We start from the raw sequence: 17,274 nt of genomic DNA, 5'->3' as shown, positions 1-17,274 counted from the left end.
CTGATGTTAGCTGTTTCTGTTGATTTCTTGACCATGTGAGCTGGAGTCTGCTGCACGTTGTCACTGGCAGAGGAACCTGTGAACGGCACATCAATAGAACAATTAAATACGGAGGGAAATATCATTAGTGATTTAAACAGTCTCTTTACAAGCTGAAGTAAAAGCAGATTTAAAAAAAAAAAGTTTGTTGTTGACATTACCTGAAACCAGAACAGTGTTAGAAGTCATACTTAGAATAAAGAAAAACAAAAGAATCATTTTGTGTTCTCTAAACTTCACACTTGATCATTTTCTTCTGTGAGTGTATCTGTGATTACTTCCAACCTCCTCTGAGTAAACTCTTAGTTTAGTAAAATGAGCTCTGTCAGTGGGTGGTGTCATAGTTTATCTTCTTCTCTCCACATTATAATGATCACATCAACTCCTGCTACACATCAGTGGTTCAGATTCACAGAATATAGATACACTGCCACCTAATGAGAGGAAGTAGCAGGTGTAAGTGATTATGAGCTGATGAAAACATAGTGATGGTGAGGTTTTTGTACTGAGGAGCAGTGATGTGTGGCACTGTGTAAACTAGCAGCACAGAAGTAAACTGCACTGCTGTTCAGGTCCAGTGTTTCAATGGTTAAAGTGCAGTTCTGGTCTTTATTTGCACTTCCATGTATCTTAACATCAGCTCCAGTCTCTGGCTTTCCAATGTTTGCTAACATGTATCCCAGGAGCTGCAGCTGTCTGTTGTTTAACTGCTTGTACCAGAGGATTTGATTATAGCTATCAATACTATGTGAACAGCTGATGTTAGCTGTTTCTGTTGATTTCTTGATCATGTGAGCTGGAGTCTGCTTCACTTTGTCACTGAGAGAGGAACCTGTGAAAAAAGAACAAAAAAACCAACTTATTTTAATAAAAGCATGGATAAAATATTCTTGTGAAGACTCTTCACAAGCATTTATTACCTAAGTTATTACCTGAGATGAGCATGATATTTAAGGTTATACAGAAGACAGTGATCATCTTGTTTTTCATGGCTGCTCTTGTTATTGCTTCTGTTAGTGTGTTTTTATTTCTGCATATGTGGTTCTTATGAACAGTCACACCTCTGCATCTTGGTAAGCCATCAGGAAACCAAACCAACTGTTTAGTAACATGGTATCAGGATGCATCATATGCCACTGCAGATATACTGTGCTGCAGCGCCTCCTTATGAAAGGAAGAAAAATGGAATGAACTGTGAAGAAAGCAACAAACCTGCAGGTGTGTGACATCAGTGTTGCAAGTCCTGCAAAGTGCTTTATTTTACAGCAGGTCACGTCCACTACTGTGATTCATGTACATTCATTTATTGGCTAACCTGAGACAAATGTAGGAGCTTCACTCCAAATCCTGATTTATAATTTAACTCTCATTATATTTCTAGAATATTACTTTCAAAATCGACTAATTTGTCGATTATGTTCTCAATTCATCGAGTAATCGTTTGGTCTATAAAGCAAACCTGGAAATGATGATGTTCTCAAATGTCTTGTTTTGTCCACCGACCAAAACAAGTTTAAGTTTCAGATAGAATGATTTATTTGTTATACTGAGCAAAGAAACCAGAGAATATTCACATTCAAGAATCAGAGAAACTTGTTTTAATAATGGATAAAACACTCAAACCAATGAATTGAGTATCAATGTAAAAATGACCATTCCCTCTCATACCGTGAATCATATTGCAATCATAATGTCAGTTAAAATAATCGCAATTCGTTATTATTTTTTTTTGGCCTATATCATTTTTTCTGTTGCCTTTTACCCTCCATCTGATAAAATAGATAACAAATAATACAAAAAAATAGCTTAACTTCTTTCCCCAGTTATTGAACAACACTGGTCAGTCTCTTCAATCTACATTTTATGCACTGCAGAGCAATTATATACAGTATGTTCAGTAAATAATTATGTGTAAACTAAATATAAATAAATAAAACAGATCAGCAATCAACATCCATCCAGCTTCTGAGAATAAAGAGCCGTCATGTGTAATAACCATTGGACCATTAATAAATGAAATAAATAAAAAATCAGGCATTGGCAATTATGGCAAATATTGGCCAGATTAATCAAACCAATTTATCTGTCTACCCTTTCTGCCATTATGCACTAAAAATAATGAGCTTTACATATAATTTGATCATTTGACCTCATTTCTGAAGAGCCGTGGAAGAGGTTATTGTAAAAATCAGGTGGCTGGTTGATGAGCTGTGGCTCATGAGCAACACAGAAGTATGTGGTGGTGTGTTCAAGAGCTTTTAGCTTGATTATAGAAAGTAAACCCGTTTTTTTGGCTCCCTCTCAGATTGCCTGCTAATTTGAAATGTTCTCTAAATGGGTTTTGTCCCTTGGTGGCTGCATGTACCACAGCATCACCCTGTGGTCACTGTGACCGTGTTTACAGACGAGCTGCACAGTATCACAGAGGTAGACTGTTGGACCTGAACCCCCACACAAACACAGAAGGAAACAGTTGATTGATTTATCAAGCTGACTCCAATATGATAGATGATTTTTTGCAATATTTTACCCAATAATCAGCATTATTACTGATTTGTTCTCATACACTTGATAAATGGTGGTAAGCGCACTATTCTATTAACACATTTCTTTTATTTAACAGTACCAAAATGTGTTTATTTTTCATGTATTTCATATTAAGTTTATACAACATATTGCTATATTGCAGAAACAAGGTCAGAAATGATGAGTCATCCCAATTATGATGAACCCTTTCACCGCCACAATATCCAGTGGCGTGCACAGGTAGACACTAGGTGGTGCTATAGCACCTTCCGTTGCCCTCTGGACCAAGCAAGTGCCCTTTTGAAAGTTCGTTGTTATTTTAAACAGTGTATGTGGCCCATGCCGACATGATCATCTATAAATTCTCGACGATTAAAAGCGTGTGATAATATTGCCTCAATTAATATGCCACCCCTCCTCCTCCGCCGCACACACCTCTCTTACTTTGTCAACGTGAACGCGCAGAGCGGGCACAAACGGAGGCGCGGAGCAGCAGCAGTGCACATCTGTCGCCCACGCACACCTGCTCCCGGCCCTGTCCCACCAGCCAGGTAACACATAAATGAATCGAGTCGAGTGTACTGTTTGCCCCCTAAGCCTCACTTGCCAAGCTATAACTTGAATTTTTTTTGTCTCTGTTGTGAAGTAGCCTGTCTGATACAGCGCCACCACAGCTGAGCATAAATTAGCCCACTGCGCACCTGCGTAACAAGCTAGACGCTAGCCCAAACGCTAGCCCAAATCACTGATATGACGTGATGACCACCACATAAGTAATGTCGGTAGAGTTTGTCATTAGTACAACATGCGAATCTATCAGTACACTTTAGCTGAATATTTAGTGTATAGGTTTACATTAGGCTAAATATTTAACACATATGCTTATGCTCACTTTAGAGCTTTAAGTATAGAGTGGCAATGCTCTTCACTCACTCATGACACTTTGTACGACAGTTCTGACACCTTTAGTTCTTAACATGTTGACATAAATAAATATTTAATTACATTGAACATGTTTTTATATATAGGCAGCCGATAGTTCCACATGCCACTCAAAGTTCCTTATTTTCACTGAGCACCTGCCCCCCGAATGTCTGTGCACGCCACTGACAATATCTGTAAAAATAATCACAAAATGATTCTGTCTGCCATATCGTGCAGCTCTGCTGTGATATGTTACTTCCAGATATTGATTGAAACATGTGGCTCTGTGGAAATGTGGGCTCCCTGAATCTAGTTTTGCCATATTTTCAAATTTTCAATTAATATATGCATTTTTGGAGCCACACGGTTGGCGGTTAGCACTCTTGCCTTTGCAGCCAGTCAGGTTTGCGACCCAGTCAGAACAAGTGCCTTTCTGCATGGAGTTTGCCTGTTCTCCCTGTGTGTGTGCATGGCTTTTCTCCAGGTTCTCCGGGTTCTTCCCATAGTCCAAAAACATGCAGGAGTTGGACACTGTGAAATGTTGTTTGTCTCTAACTGCTGCTGTGGCCTGTGACCAGTGTGGGCTGTAGCTTTATTACATTTGATGACAACTACAGGGTGTCCCAAAGTCTCTGAATTTCGTGTTGATATTGCATCTCTGGCTACATTTTCACAATCAATTGATCTGTCAGTTATTTCCTTGAGTAATCATTTGGTCCAAAAAAAGTAACCAGAAAATATCTTTTTTTTTTGCATGAAAAGAAAGGTAAAGCAGACACTGTGTGTGGCTGCACAGTAATAATCTGCACTGTGCTGTTTTCCTGCATGTTTGAGTGTAAGAGAGCCATTTGCTCCTGTATGGTGTTTGAGATCCCCGGAGATTATAAAGTCCTGATTCTATGGCTCTTGCATTATGACAGATTTGAAGTCCAAATATCCGATGAGCGTCATCACTGTGTCTCCTGGTGAGTGCTGGTCCCATGGTACAACAAGAACATCGCCTCTGTCATGGCTGCAGAAAACCTGTACGGTTTTATGAAGACGGACGTCTAGACCCAGTCAAACACCTGGACAAAGAAAGAAAGAAAGGGTAAAGACGCATTTTTATATTCATAAAACTGACATTATTGTAGCCAGCAACTGACAGGAAATGGATGTTTTTACCAGAGCATCAAATCAGGAGCAGCTGTTTGTGAGGTGCCTGGTAAAAGCAACAAATATAAACAGTTTTATAGAAAGGAAAAAGGAAGCAGACACTGTGTCCTTTGGAGGCTGTTTTCTTGCATATTTGAGTATGAGAGAGCTATTTGTCCCTGTATAGCGGCTGAAGTCTCTAGTGATTGTAAAGTCCTCATCATATGGCTTTTGCATGATGACAGTTTTAAAGTCTTTACATCCGATGAGCATAGTAACGGTCGTCTTGAAGAAATCAGGCGGAGACTGATAAAACCACCACAATTTAAACACCTGTACAAAGAGAAACGAAAACTTTATTTAGGTTTGTGATCAAAAAAGTAGAAAAGACATTTACACGTGTTAAGGCAGATTATTTTTGTCTCAAATAATATACAGCATTTATGTTAAAGTCTCCAGAGAAACACAAGTTGTTGAAATCAGATCAGATGCATTGCCTACAAATACTAGAGAAGAAAGAAAGGGATATCATGAACACGGATGGACAAGTAACGTTTCACTGTAGACTCTTCACTGTAGTATCTGCGGCGTTGTAGCACCACCTACTGTGAAGATATGAAAGTCAAAACCTGCGTCTTCATTAAAACCCCAAATGACCTTATCAGTTTTTGTTCAGCAGCTCATACTTTTCACACCACTGTGTTTACTGACAGCACAGAAATACACGGCACTGTCCTCGGGCTGCAGGTTTTTCACAGTAAGAGCCCCGCTCTCGATGTTGTCTTTGATGACTGAATATTTGGTTTGATTGACTGGCTTCCCTACAGAAGTATAGACAACAATGGTCATGCTCTCCCCTGGACGCTGCTTGTACCAGTCCATCTGGCTATGAGTGACATCTCTGTTGTGGCTGCAGTTCATCTCCACAGATGTGGACACATAACTCCAGCTGATCGCAGGGTGTTGAGTCACATACTGGCAGTGAACTATGTGGAGAAATGCAAAAGTTAAACATGATTTTGATTCCCATTTTTTTTACAAGATATGAGACCCTGTTGCATTTTAAACAATGCAGGAACGACATATAAATAAGAAAAACAAAAATATATTTCACTACTGGTGTTGAATGATTTTCAGGGTGGATTTGTTGCTGAAATTTTATAATTAAAACTGTGATGCAAAACTTTTAAATAAGAACAATGTTACTGAACTACTGTCCAGGAATTATCCACCTCTGCTATGGTAGTTGGCGATACTCCCTTTCAGCTAGTAATTATTGTGTGGTTTCTTCTTCCTATCATCCATGAACTTTAAAATTCTTAAATCTTTAAGGTGACAGAACAAACATTTAGCCTCCCTGTCAGTTCAATAGATGTACTAGCCTGGATTTTGAATGATTCTTCTTATATGTCTGCTTTTATGCACTGACATCTATTATTTCTATTATGTATTGAGTCAGGTGGGAACTGTGGCATCAGTGCAAAGCGTCCAACTCTGATCCAAGTAAATGTATCCATGCGGTGGTGATTCAATGTCCAGTCACGTTATCTTGTTGTGCAAGTCCGCCTTAGTATTATTACAGTACAGTTTCGCACAGGCTAACTTGTTTACATGTTTTTTAAAAGTGCAGATTAACCCAGTAATTAGTTTACTGAGTATTTCTCAGGTTAGGGATGTTTAGATCTTTAGGTGTGGATTCACACAAAAGCTCCTTTAGTCAGGTCTGATAGTTTTGTCTGAACAGAGCCCGTTTCAGATGAAGTACGCAGCATGCAGAGAATGTTACACAAGACCAAATAAAGGCAACGACAACAACATGAATCATCAATTGTAAAAAGCACTACGAGAGTGTAAACCTCGTATGGATTGATTTAATGGCTGATTTTAAAAAATCTTTATCAAAGACTCCAAATTGAATCTCCAGAAAATTTAGTCTAAACCTGCCCTTTACTCGTTAAATAATGCTGCTCAAAGACAGACAAACAGACAAACGGCTGATAAATGCATTTTAGTTCTTGTACCTTGTAGCCACAGAGTTGAGATGGTAAATCTGACGAGATTATGAGCCATTGTCATGATTCTGATACAAGGAGACACATCACATATACTGAGTGGCTGAGGCAGCTCTTTATTTCTGGGAGGTGTGACATTATCAACGTCACTCCACAGAAATAAACAAGCATTGGTTCACTAACTCCAGGTGTAAGCAGCTGTAAGTGAGCTGATGAAAACATAGTGATGGTGAGGTTTTTGTACTGAGGAGCAGTGATGTGTGGCACTGTGTAAACTAGCAGCACAGAAGTAAACTGCACTGCTGTTCAGGTCCAGTGTTTCAATGGTTAAAGTGCAGGTCTGGTCTTTATTTGCATTCCCTTCCATCTTCACTGCGACTCCAAGTTCTAGGTTTTTTGAGTCCGTATACATGTATCCCAGGAGCTGCAGCTGTCTGTTTAACTGCTTGTACCAGAGGATAATATTATAGTTATCAATACTATGTGAGCAGCTGATGTAAACTGTTTCTGTTGGTTTCTTGAACACGTGAGCTGGAGTCTGCTTCACTTTGTCACTGAGAGTGGAACCTGTGAAAAATTGCATCAATGAAACATGAGTTTAATCGCTGTAAAAACACAAATACCAAGTCAAATATAAGGGTAACTTGGCTAATGTATCATCAGTATTGTAGACTGGTTGTACCCAAAGCTAATTTAAAAAGAGATTTTGTGAAAATGTACGAAAAACCTTTTTTTTTAATAATAATTTTGTTGATATTACCTGAAACCAGAACAGTGTTAGAAGTCATACTTAGAATGAAGAAAAACAAAAGAATCATTTTGTGTTCTCTAAACTTCACACTTGATCATTTTCTTCAGTGAGTGTATCTGTGATATTTCCAACCTCCTCTGAGTAAACTCTTAGTTTAGTAAAATGAGCTCTGTCAGTGGGTGGTATCATAGTTTATCTTCTTCTCTCCACATTATAATGATCACATCAACTCCTGCTACACATCAGTGGTTCAGATTCACAGAATATAGATACACTGCCACCTAATGAGAGGAAGTAGCAGGTGTAAGTGATTATGAGCTGATGAAAACATAGTGATGGTGAGGTTTTTGTACTGAGGAGCAGTGATGTGTGGCACTGTGTAAACTAGCAGCACAGAAGTAAACTGCACTGCTGTTCAGGTCCAGTGTTTCAATGGTTAAAGTGCAGTTCTGGTCTTTAATCAAATCAAATCAAATCACTTTTATTGTCATTAAGCTGTACATACAACAAGTAGTGCAACAAAAAGAGAGAGCGTTTCCCAGGGATCCGAAGATTTAAATATTTAAATACACATTTACACCCCCCCCTCCCCCGGCTCACGCACATTCACACTTCCCTAAGACGTTAAGCAGCAATTGTCAGTGTAGAGATCAATGTAAACATCACAGTACAGTTAAAGTGCCAAGTGAAATGCTATGTAAAAATAAGAAAACAAGGCTGGAGAGAAATAGAGCAGAGCAGATTAAGGTGCAATAATGATTGTCGTCCAGATTCATATCAGCAGTTCAGCATTCTGACAGCTTGTGGAATAAAGCTGTTGATCAGTCTGTTGGTTCTGCCTTTTATGCTCCGGAAGCGTTTGCCTGATGGCAGCAGTTCAAAGAGTTTGTTGAGAGGGTGTAAGAGGTCATTTACGATGGTCAGTGCCCTCTTCTTGCAGCGGGACTGGAATAGTTCTTCGATAGAGGGGAGGGAAACTCCGATGACCCTCTCCGCCCCCCTGATGATCCTCTGCAGGGCTTTTTTGTCTGACATACTGCAGCTGGAGTACCATGTGGAGATGCAGTATGTCAGGACGCTCTCAACTACACCTCTGTAGAAGGTCGTGAGGATGCTGGGTGGGAGAGAGGTTTGTTTCAGCTTCCTCAGGAAGTATAGTCTCTGCTGGGCCCGTTTTGTGATATAAGAGGTGTTCTTATTCCAGCTTAGGTCCTGCGAGATCTGCACACCTAGGAACTTGATGTTCTCCACTCTCTCCACTGTACGGCCGCTGATGCTGAGGGGGGCGTGCTCTGTTTGTGACTTCCGGAAGTCGATGATCATCTCCTTCGTTTTGTCCACGTTGAGCAGCAGATTGTTTACCCTGCACCAGTCCTCCAGGTGTTGCACTTCGTCCCTGTACATAGCTTCCTGACTTCCGTGGACGAGTCCCACCACGGTGGTGTCGTCCGCAAACTTGAAGATCTGGTTCCCCTCGTGTCTGGGTGCACAGTCATGTGTCAGCAGTGTGAACAGCAGTGGGCTGAGCACACAGCCTTGGGGGGATCCAGTGCTCAGTGTGATGGAACTGGAGATGTTTTTTCCAACACGGACCGTCTGTGGTCTCTCAGTCAGAAAGTCCAGGATCCAGAGACACGTGGCGGTGTTAAGGCCAAGAAGAAGAAGTTTCTCCATTAGTCTCTGGGGGACAATCGTATTAAAGGCTGAGCTGAAGTCAATGTACAGGACTCTGGCGTACGTGTCTCTATGGTCCAGATGAGTGACGACGGAGTGCAAGGTGGTGGATATTGCGTCCTCTGTGGAGCGGTTTGGACGATAGGCAAACTGGTATGGATCAAGTGTTGCAGGGAGGCTGGCTGTGATGTGTGATTTGACGAGCCTTTCGAAGCACTTCATCACAGTAGATGTCAGTGCGATGGGACGGTAGTCGTTTAGACAGGATACAACTGCTTTCTTCGCAACAGGTACAATGGTGGATGTTTTGAAGCACCTGGGGACGATGGCCTGGCTGAGGGAGATGTTGAAAATGTCAGTCAGTACCTCTGCCAGCTCTTCAGCGCAGTCTCTGAGCACACGTCCCGGGATGTTATCTGGGCCTGCCGCTTTCCGTGGGTTGACCCTCATGAGGGTTTTTCGTGTGTCTGCTGCACTGATGATGAGCGCTGGCCCCACAGCAGTTGGAGAAGGGCCGTGCCTCCCTCTGGTTGTAGGGTGTGGTGCTTCAAAACGTGCAAAGAAGTTGTTGAGCCTGTCTGGTAGAGAAGCGTCGTCGTCGTCGACCGCCTGCTTGGACTTGTAATCCGTCAGCGCTTGGACCCCCTGCCACATCTGTCTGGTGTTCCCTGTGTCACAGAGGTGACCCTGGATTCCTTCAGCGTAGGTACGCTTCGCTGCCTTGATCCCTTTGGAGAGCGCAGACCTAGCTGAACGGAGGGCAGTCTTGTCCCCCGTCCTGAAGGCTGCATCACGGGCTGTCAGTAGCGAGCGCACCTCTGAAGTCATCCATGGTTTGTGGTTGCCACGTGCAGTGAAAGTCTTCAGTACAGTAACATCCTCTGTGCACTTAGCGAAGTAGCCGGTTACCACCTCAGCATACTCATGAATGTCAATATGCACTCCCTGGGAGGCTCCTGTCTTGAATACCCCCCAGTCCGTACATGCAAAGCAGTCCTTAAGTGCCGAAACTGCGCCCTCTGGCCATGTTCTGGTTTGTATTTTCACTGGTCTGCTTCGCTTTAGTAGGGGTTTGTAGGAGGGCACCAGGATTACAGAAAGGTGGTCTTAGTGGTCTTAGTGTTCTTTATTTGCATTCCCTTCCATCTTCACTGCGACTCCAAGTTCTAGGTTTTTTGAGTCCATCACCATATATCCCAGGAGCTGCAGCTGTCTGTTGTTTAACTGCTTGTACCAGAATATTCGATTATAGTTATCAATACTATGTGAGCAGCTGATGTTAACTGTTTCTGTTGGTTTCTTGAACACGTGAGCTGGAGTCTGCTTCACTTTGTCACTGAGAGTGGAACCTGTGAAAAATTGCATCAATGAAACATGAGTTTAATCGCTGTAAAAACACAAATACCAAGTCAAATATAAGGGTAACTTGGCTAATGTATCATCAGTATTGTAGACTGGTTGTACCCAAAGCTAATTTAAAAAGAGATTTTGTAAAAATGTAAGAAAACCTTTTTTTTTAATAATAATTTTGTTGATATTACCTGAAACCAGAACAGTGTTAGAAGTCGTACTTAGAATGAAGAAAAACAAAAGAATCATTTTGTGTTCTCTAAACTTCACACTTGATCATTTTCTTCAGTAAGTGTATCTGTGATTATTTCCAACCTCCTCTGAGTAAACTCTTAGTTTAGTAAAATGAGCTCTGTCAGTGGGTGGTGTCATAGTTAATCTTCTTCTCTCCACATTATAATGATCACATCAACTCCTGCTACACATCAGTGGTTCAGATTCACAGAATATAGATACACTGCCACCTAATGAGAGGAAGTAGCAGGTGTAAGTGATTATGAGCTGATGAAAACATAGTGATGGTGAGGTTTTTGTACTGAGGAGCAGTGATGTGTGGCACTGTGTAAACTAGCAGCACAGAAGTAAACTGCACTGCTGTTCAGGTCCAGCGTTTCAATGGTTAAAGTGCAGTTCTGGTCTTTATTTGCATTCCCTTCCATCTTCACTGCGACTCCAGTTTCTGGGTTTTTTGAGTCCATCACCATATATCCCAGGAGCTGCAGCTGTCTGTTGTTTAACTGCTTGTACCAGAAGATTCGATCATAGCTATCAATACTATGTGAGCAGCTGATGTTAGCTGTTTCTGTTGATTTCTTGACCATGTGAGCTGGAGTCTGCTTCACTTTGTCACTGAGAGAGGAACCTGTGAAAAAAGAACAAAAATCCCAACTTACTTTAATAAAAGCATGAATAAAATATTATTGTGAATACTCTACACAAGCATTTATTACCTAAGTTATTACCTGAGATGAGCATGATATTTAAGGTTATACAGAAGACAGTGATCATCTTGTTTTTCATGGCTGCTCTTGTTATTGCTCCTGTTAGTGTGTTTTTATTTCTGCATATGTGGTTCTTATGAATAGTCACACCTCTGCATCTTGGTAAGCCATCAGGAAACCAAACCAACTGTTTAATAACATGGTGTCAGGATGCATCATATGCCACTGCAGATATACTGTGCTGCAGCGCCTCCTTATGAAAATGGAATGAACTGTGAAGAAAGCAACAAACCTGCAGGTGTGTGACATCAGTGTTGCAAGTCCTGCAAAGTGCTTTATTTTACAGCAGGTCACGTCCACTACTGTGATTCATGTACATTCATTTATTGGCGAAGCCGAGACAAATGTAGGAGCTTCACTCCAAATCTTGATTTATAATTTAACTCTCATAATATAAATCGACTAATTTGTCAATTATTTTCTCAATTCATCGAGTAATTGTTTAGTCTATAAAACAAGCCTGTAAATGATGATGTTCGCAACTGTCTTGTTTTGTCCACTGACCAGAACAAGTTTAAGTTTCAGTTTGAATGATTTATTTATTCAAGCAAAAAAGTTTTCCTTCACTTTATTTCTCTAATGTAACAAGCTGTAGTTTTTCCATCATTAAATTAAAAATACTACTAATTGACAACCTAGATCCAGAGCGCCATCTGTACTCTGTCAAAGACACCGTTGTCTTCTTTTCTTTTCCCTGTCACTAGCAGTTGGGTTTTTGTGCAGCTGCCCGAGTCACCTGCATCACTGTGTTGACTCACTGAACAAAAATACAGTCCACTGTCTTCAGGCTGCAGCTTCAACACTGTCAGAGATCCAGTGTTGGCGTCGCTCTTCTGTGCTGGAAATTTGTCCTTACTGAAGCCACTCTCATATTTATGTTCAGTAGTAATAGTAGTTGTGAAAACTATTTGCTTCATCATCTCCCCTGGAAGCTGCCTGTACCAGTACATCTGGAGGTAACTGCCATCTTTAGTGTGGCTGCAGTTCATGGTGGCAGACTGACCCTTGTCCTTCCACAGCAGAGCAGTCTGAGTCACATCACTGCCATCAGTTAGACCTGCAGTGGTTGAAAAAAACAAACACTAATGGGATTAAATGATGTCAATAGCGCTCATGTTTTTACTGTACATCTGCTATAAGAGTAACACACAGTACCTACGATGCAGAGCAGAGCTGCAGAGAGTGTGATCAGACCAGCTGTGATCATTGCTGTGTCCTGAGGAAAATGAACACTGTTAGACTGTCTGTGTTAGAGGAGGTGTGATGTTGGGAGTGTCATGACTATACAGTATGCTGGTGTGTGATTAGGAATGGGTCACAGTCATGATAGTGTGATAGCAACTGTAAATGCTTTCCTAACCCTTAAAATGGATAGGAAAACATTTGGAAAGGAACAACTATGTTTGCATAGTATACACTGAGGCTGATGATTGTTTTCATCACTGATTGGTTTGTTGATTATTTTCGCGCAAGAAATATGAGATTGAGAATAAGACATCACTCCCATGAGCAAGACCTGTGGGTTTTGCAGTTGTAAACATTTTGGATGAATGAATGCATCGAGTCCATTAACACAAAAACAATATTGTTTGACGTTACCTCCTCATATTAAACACATAATAATAGAGGTAAGTTTTATTATAATTACCCATAGTCTATAGTAAAAACACTGGCAATAAGTGGTGTTTTTTGATGACGGTAATATCCATGTCCTGTTTGACTGACACTGTTCAAAGTCCTCATGCAGATACAGAGATTTAAAGGAAGGTCTGAGTTTGTCACTTAATTTCATTCATCTGTTGGTGGTGCTGCGGCTCCCCCTACAGTTCATCACTGTCATTAATAAAAGCTGCAATAGTCTGCCCGCCTGCAATAATGCAGAACATCCAACACTTGTAGAGAGAGGAACCTGTGAAAAGTGGCATCAATTAGGGATGTCCCAACTTTTTCACTTCTGATACGATAGCAATATTGCAACCTTGAGTAATGGCCGATACCAATATCGATCCGATACGATATCAGCACCAATCATACATACTTTAATTACTTATTTTGTAGTGTGGAATGTTAGAATAGGCTTGATCAAGTGATTTTACTTAAACAATAGTCAGCAACAGTAGGTATGAGAAAAACTGACCCATTTATGATTAACCAATGGGTTACATACATTTTAACCTTCATAAGAATATTCGATTTTTTGCCATGTTCATTTCATACAGTATATGGTTAATTTCATCAAGAGGAAAGTACCAAGTTCAGGTTCTGGTGCACCCATGTTTCATGGGTAACAGCGTGTTTTCAGAGAACACCCCCCTTGTTTTCACTATTTTGGATTAGCCCAACCCACACAGGGTGAGTGACTCATCCTACAGGTAAACCTGGAGCCCGTGGACTTAACCTGCAGACGTACTTAGCTCCGTGTGTGGAGTTTCGGAACAGTCGACTTCGGTGAATGCCTCTGCGATCCTCTCAGTGAGGGGGCAACAAGCCGGTTTGCCGATGCATAGCGGAGTGGGCGGGCTGGGGTGTAGGTTATGTCTTGGATGTAGGCTGGACTGGATCCGTTCGTAGCATGAAACGCAAGCACTAGAGTCTTGAAGTGGATGCAAGCAGCTACAGGAAGCCATTGAAGTTAGCAGAGGAGCGGTGGTGTAGTATGAGAGAATTTTGGTAAGTTGAAGACCAGTCAGCTGCTGCATTCTGGATGAGCTGCAGAGGTCATATGGCACATGCAGGGAGACCAGCCAGAAGGGAGTTGCAGTAGTCCAAGCGTGAGATGACAAGAGCCTGGACCAGAACCTGCGCCGCCTTCTGGGTTAGAAGAGGACGTATCCTTCTGATGTTGTGCAACATGTATCTGCAAGATCGAGCTGTTGCAGCAATGTTGGCAGTGAGGGAGAGATGGTCATCCAGTGTCACACCTAGGTTCCTTGCGGTATGAGAAGGAGCTACTGCAGAGTTGTCGAGGGTGATGGTCAGGTCTGTTGGGAGAGCCCTTTCCTGGGAGAAAAAGAAACTGTCTTTTCGAGATTGACACCTCCACCATCCTCAAACTACAATACCATTTCAAATGCACAAGCTGGTAATACAAAGACTATTTTCAAGATACAATGAAGTGCGGTGCGCGGGCCCCTTTGGGATCCCACCTCGGCCGGCATGTGCCGGCCCTCACTTTCGCCACGCAGCACAGTCCACCGGCGGCTGGGGAGAGGCCCCGCGAGGGGATCCTTCCGCACATTTTCAGTTTTTGGTATGTGTTTGTGTTATTTTTCCTTTTCCCTAATAGGAGTGTCAGAGTCACTCAATACACTGTAATGCAGTGCACATTGTAATGAAACGTCAAACGGATGAAGCACCCAGAACTTTTCAAACCACACTTAAGCTATGGTTATTGTCCCTGGCACACAAAGTGACGCCCTTGAGGTGGCTTACAACATAGGCCTACCTTACATGAAAACGAAATCCATTTATCGGTCTTTCCTTGTGAAGTGGGTGATTGCAGCGTAGTAAAGTTTGTCCTTTGACTTGAGCTCCAAAAGAAGTCCTTTCTCTATGGACATCAGTACCAAAGCTCCCAGGCGATCCTATCCAGTACTCTTTCTGGCGTGCGTCTTGATTCGCTTCAGCACCGAGTAAGACTGTTCCACGGGGGAGGTGGACACGGGGATGGTCAACACCAGGCAGGTGAGGGGATACAGCTGGGGCATGCTCTCAGTCAGCTCTTTAAGTGTCAGAAAGTGCAGCAGCTCTGATGGGTTCCTTGCCTGAAAGTTTCTTGAGCCTGGGGAAGTCAAAGTGCAGCTGCCGGTGCACTGTGCACATGTCTCCAACTAATAAGAATTTTCGGTTTTGAAATGCCTTTCCACTTTCATAACCTTTTCTTTTAATTCGAGTTCTGGACTTGGACTTCCATTTTTTATTACTTGAAGTTTTTCTGTGAAAGGCCGCCTTGACAAAGACGATGCTATCAAGGTAGCCACAGCATCGCTCTCTCAGCACTCTGGGGGGCGTGTCGTGTAGTGTGTCTGTGGTCTGCAGTTAGACCCGTGCTGTTCCGACTTCACGAAGACCTAGGATCTTTTGTTTTTGGCCCACTCAATTCAAATCAAACTGTGATTGGTCAATTTGCCCATCACTCTCCAAACCAAAACACATAGCTTGGCCTTCTCCGGGATTCGAGAAGTCCTAACCAATTAATGAGCCTGGTAACCGGGCTAATAGTGACGGACGATTCTGATTGGATAACATGTTTCAGGACAGTAACCCTTTGTTGTTGAAAATGTATTAAATGTATTGTATTAAATTAAATGACATACAGTAGATTTTTTAAATATATATATATATATGTATACATATTATTTAATGCTCATATTTTTGTGAGCTAAGTCACATAAATGTGTGCACGCAGTTTGGGGTCAGAAAACACATACTCATACCATTAACTTGTACCAAGTCAACAATCCGACACAATAAGATGCCTTCTTGTAGCATAGTTGGCTGTGAAAATAGAACCAGCAATGGTGTCAAATTCTTCAGAATCCCGATAGGATCTCATCCCTTTCAAAAAAAAATAGACATCGTCTGTGGCTCAAAAATTAAAAAGAGATGAGGGTGATGCTACTGCAGTCAAAGAGGCTCACATTTGTAGCGCTCACTTCATTTCATGTAAGTTATCATTTATCAGCTCTTTCTGTTAGATTACGATGAAAAGCCTGGATTTCACAGAATTGTGTGTGTCAATGCACATATGTATAGGAAACCTATGCTGCCTAAAGTTATGTTGTGGTCTTGGACGTAGCTAGATTGTAGTTAGCTGCAGGCCGGCTAGCTCGTTGACAAGTAAACATGGTGTGCTAAGAACGTTCCTTGTAAGACTTTAAGCGTATAGACTTTCTCGCATGTACGGGGTAGGTTTATCTATAAGGAGTGAATAGCTAGCTACTGGATATCTGGCTACTTGCTAATATCATCTAGCCAATCTTTTATGGAAGCTGGGTCAGGCAGACTATTGCTGTCGGCTAGTACTAATTTATTTAGGTATTGTTCGCGGTCCTAACCGACAACGAAAGAACATATTCAGAATTATTCAGTGGAGGACCTTGAACATACATGCTAATTACTTACCTGTTGTGATATTTGCTGACCTGGAATGTTTGTATACAATGAAAGGGTCTATAAAACATGAGTTTAAACACTGAAAATTGAATATGGATAAAATTGACCAGTCTATTACATTGATATTATATGCTGGTTCTACCCAAGCTTAATTTAAAACGCTTTTTTTGTTAAAAATGTAAGAACCTTTTTTTTTGGTCTTTTTTGGTTTTTTTTATGTAAATAATAATTTTGTTGACATTATCTGAAACCAGAACAGTGTTAGAAGTCATACTTAGAATAAAGGAAAACAAAATAATCATTTTGTGTTCTCTAAACTTCACACTTGTTCATTTTCTTCAGTCAGTGTATCTGTGATTATTTCCAACCTCCTCTGAGTAAACTCTTAGTTAAGTAAAATGAGCTCTGTCAGTGGGTGGTGTCATAGTTTATCTTCTTCTCTCCACATTATAATGATCACATCAACTCCTGCTACACATCAGTGGTTCAGATTCACAGAATATAGATACACTGCCACCTAATGAGAGCAAGTAGCATGTGTAAGTGATTATGAGCTGATGAAAACATAGTGATGGTGAGGTTTTTGTACTGAGGAGCAGTGATGTGTGGCACTGTGTAAACTAGCAGCACAGAAGTAAACTGCACTGCTGTTCAGGTCCAGTGTTTCAATGGTTAAAGTGCAGTTCTGGTCTTTATTTGCATTCCCTTCCATCTTCACTGTGATTCCAAGTTCTAGGTTTTTTGAGTC

At 41.3% G+C, this 17,274-nt stretch overlaps 1 long non-coding RNA gene and 3 gene segments (V, D, J or C); all 4 read right to left on the bottom strand.

The window, feature by feature from the left end:
* Window positions 1-10: 10 nt before the first annotated feature.
* On the bottom strand, window positions 11-1,061 carry LOC122782483. The gene is made up of 3 exons (XR_006361924.1): window positions 972-1,061; window positions 201-871; window positions 11-76 (listed from the first exon to the last, which is right to left on the bottom strand). It is a non-coding gene; the product is annotated as an uncharacterized LOC122782483 (long non-coding RNA).
* A 3,941-nt stretch (window positions 1,062-5,002) lies between these two features.
* LOC122782478 lies at window positions 5,003-6,749 on the bottom strand. The segment is given in 2 exon segments: window positions 5,003-5,609; window positions 6,645-6,749. Coding segments are annotated over 2 exon segments (369 nt in total).
* A 4,045-nt stretch (window positions 6,750-10,794) lies between these two features.
* LOC122782468 lies at window positions 10,795-11,524 on the bottom strand. The segment is given in 2 exon segments: window positions 10,795-11,272; window positions 11,373-11,524. Coding segments are annotated over 2 exon segments (426 nt in total).
* A 406-nt stretch (window positions 11,525-11,930) lies between these two features.
* On the bottom strand, window positions 11,931-15,118 carry LOC122783116. The segment is given in 3 exon segments: window positions 11,931-12,468; window positions 12,567-12,627; window positions 15,041-15,118. Coding segments are annotated over 3 exon segments (561 nt in total).
* Between the last annotated feature and the right edge of the window lie 2,156 nt (window positions 15,119-17,274).

Source organism: Solea senegalensis, linkage group LG16, assembly GCF_019176455.1.
Source record: "Solea senegalensis isolate Sse05_10M linkage group LG16, IFAPA_SoseM_1, whole genome shotgun sequence".
Classification (NCBI taxonomy): domain Eukaryota; kingdom Metazoa; phylum Chordata; class Actinopteri; order Pleuronectiformes; family Soleidae; genus Solea; species Solea senegalensis.
This window is presented reverse-complemented; position numbering and strand designations above follow the sequence as displayed.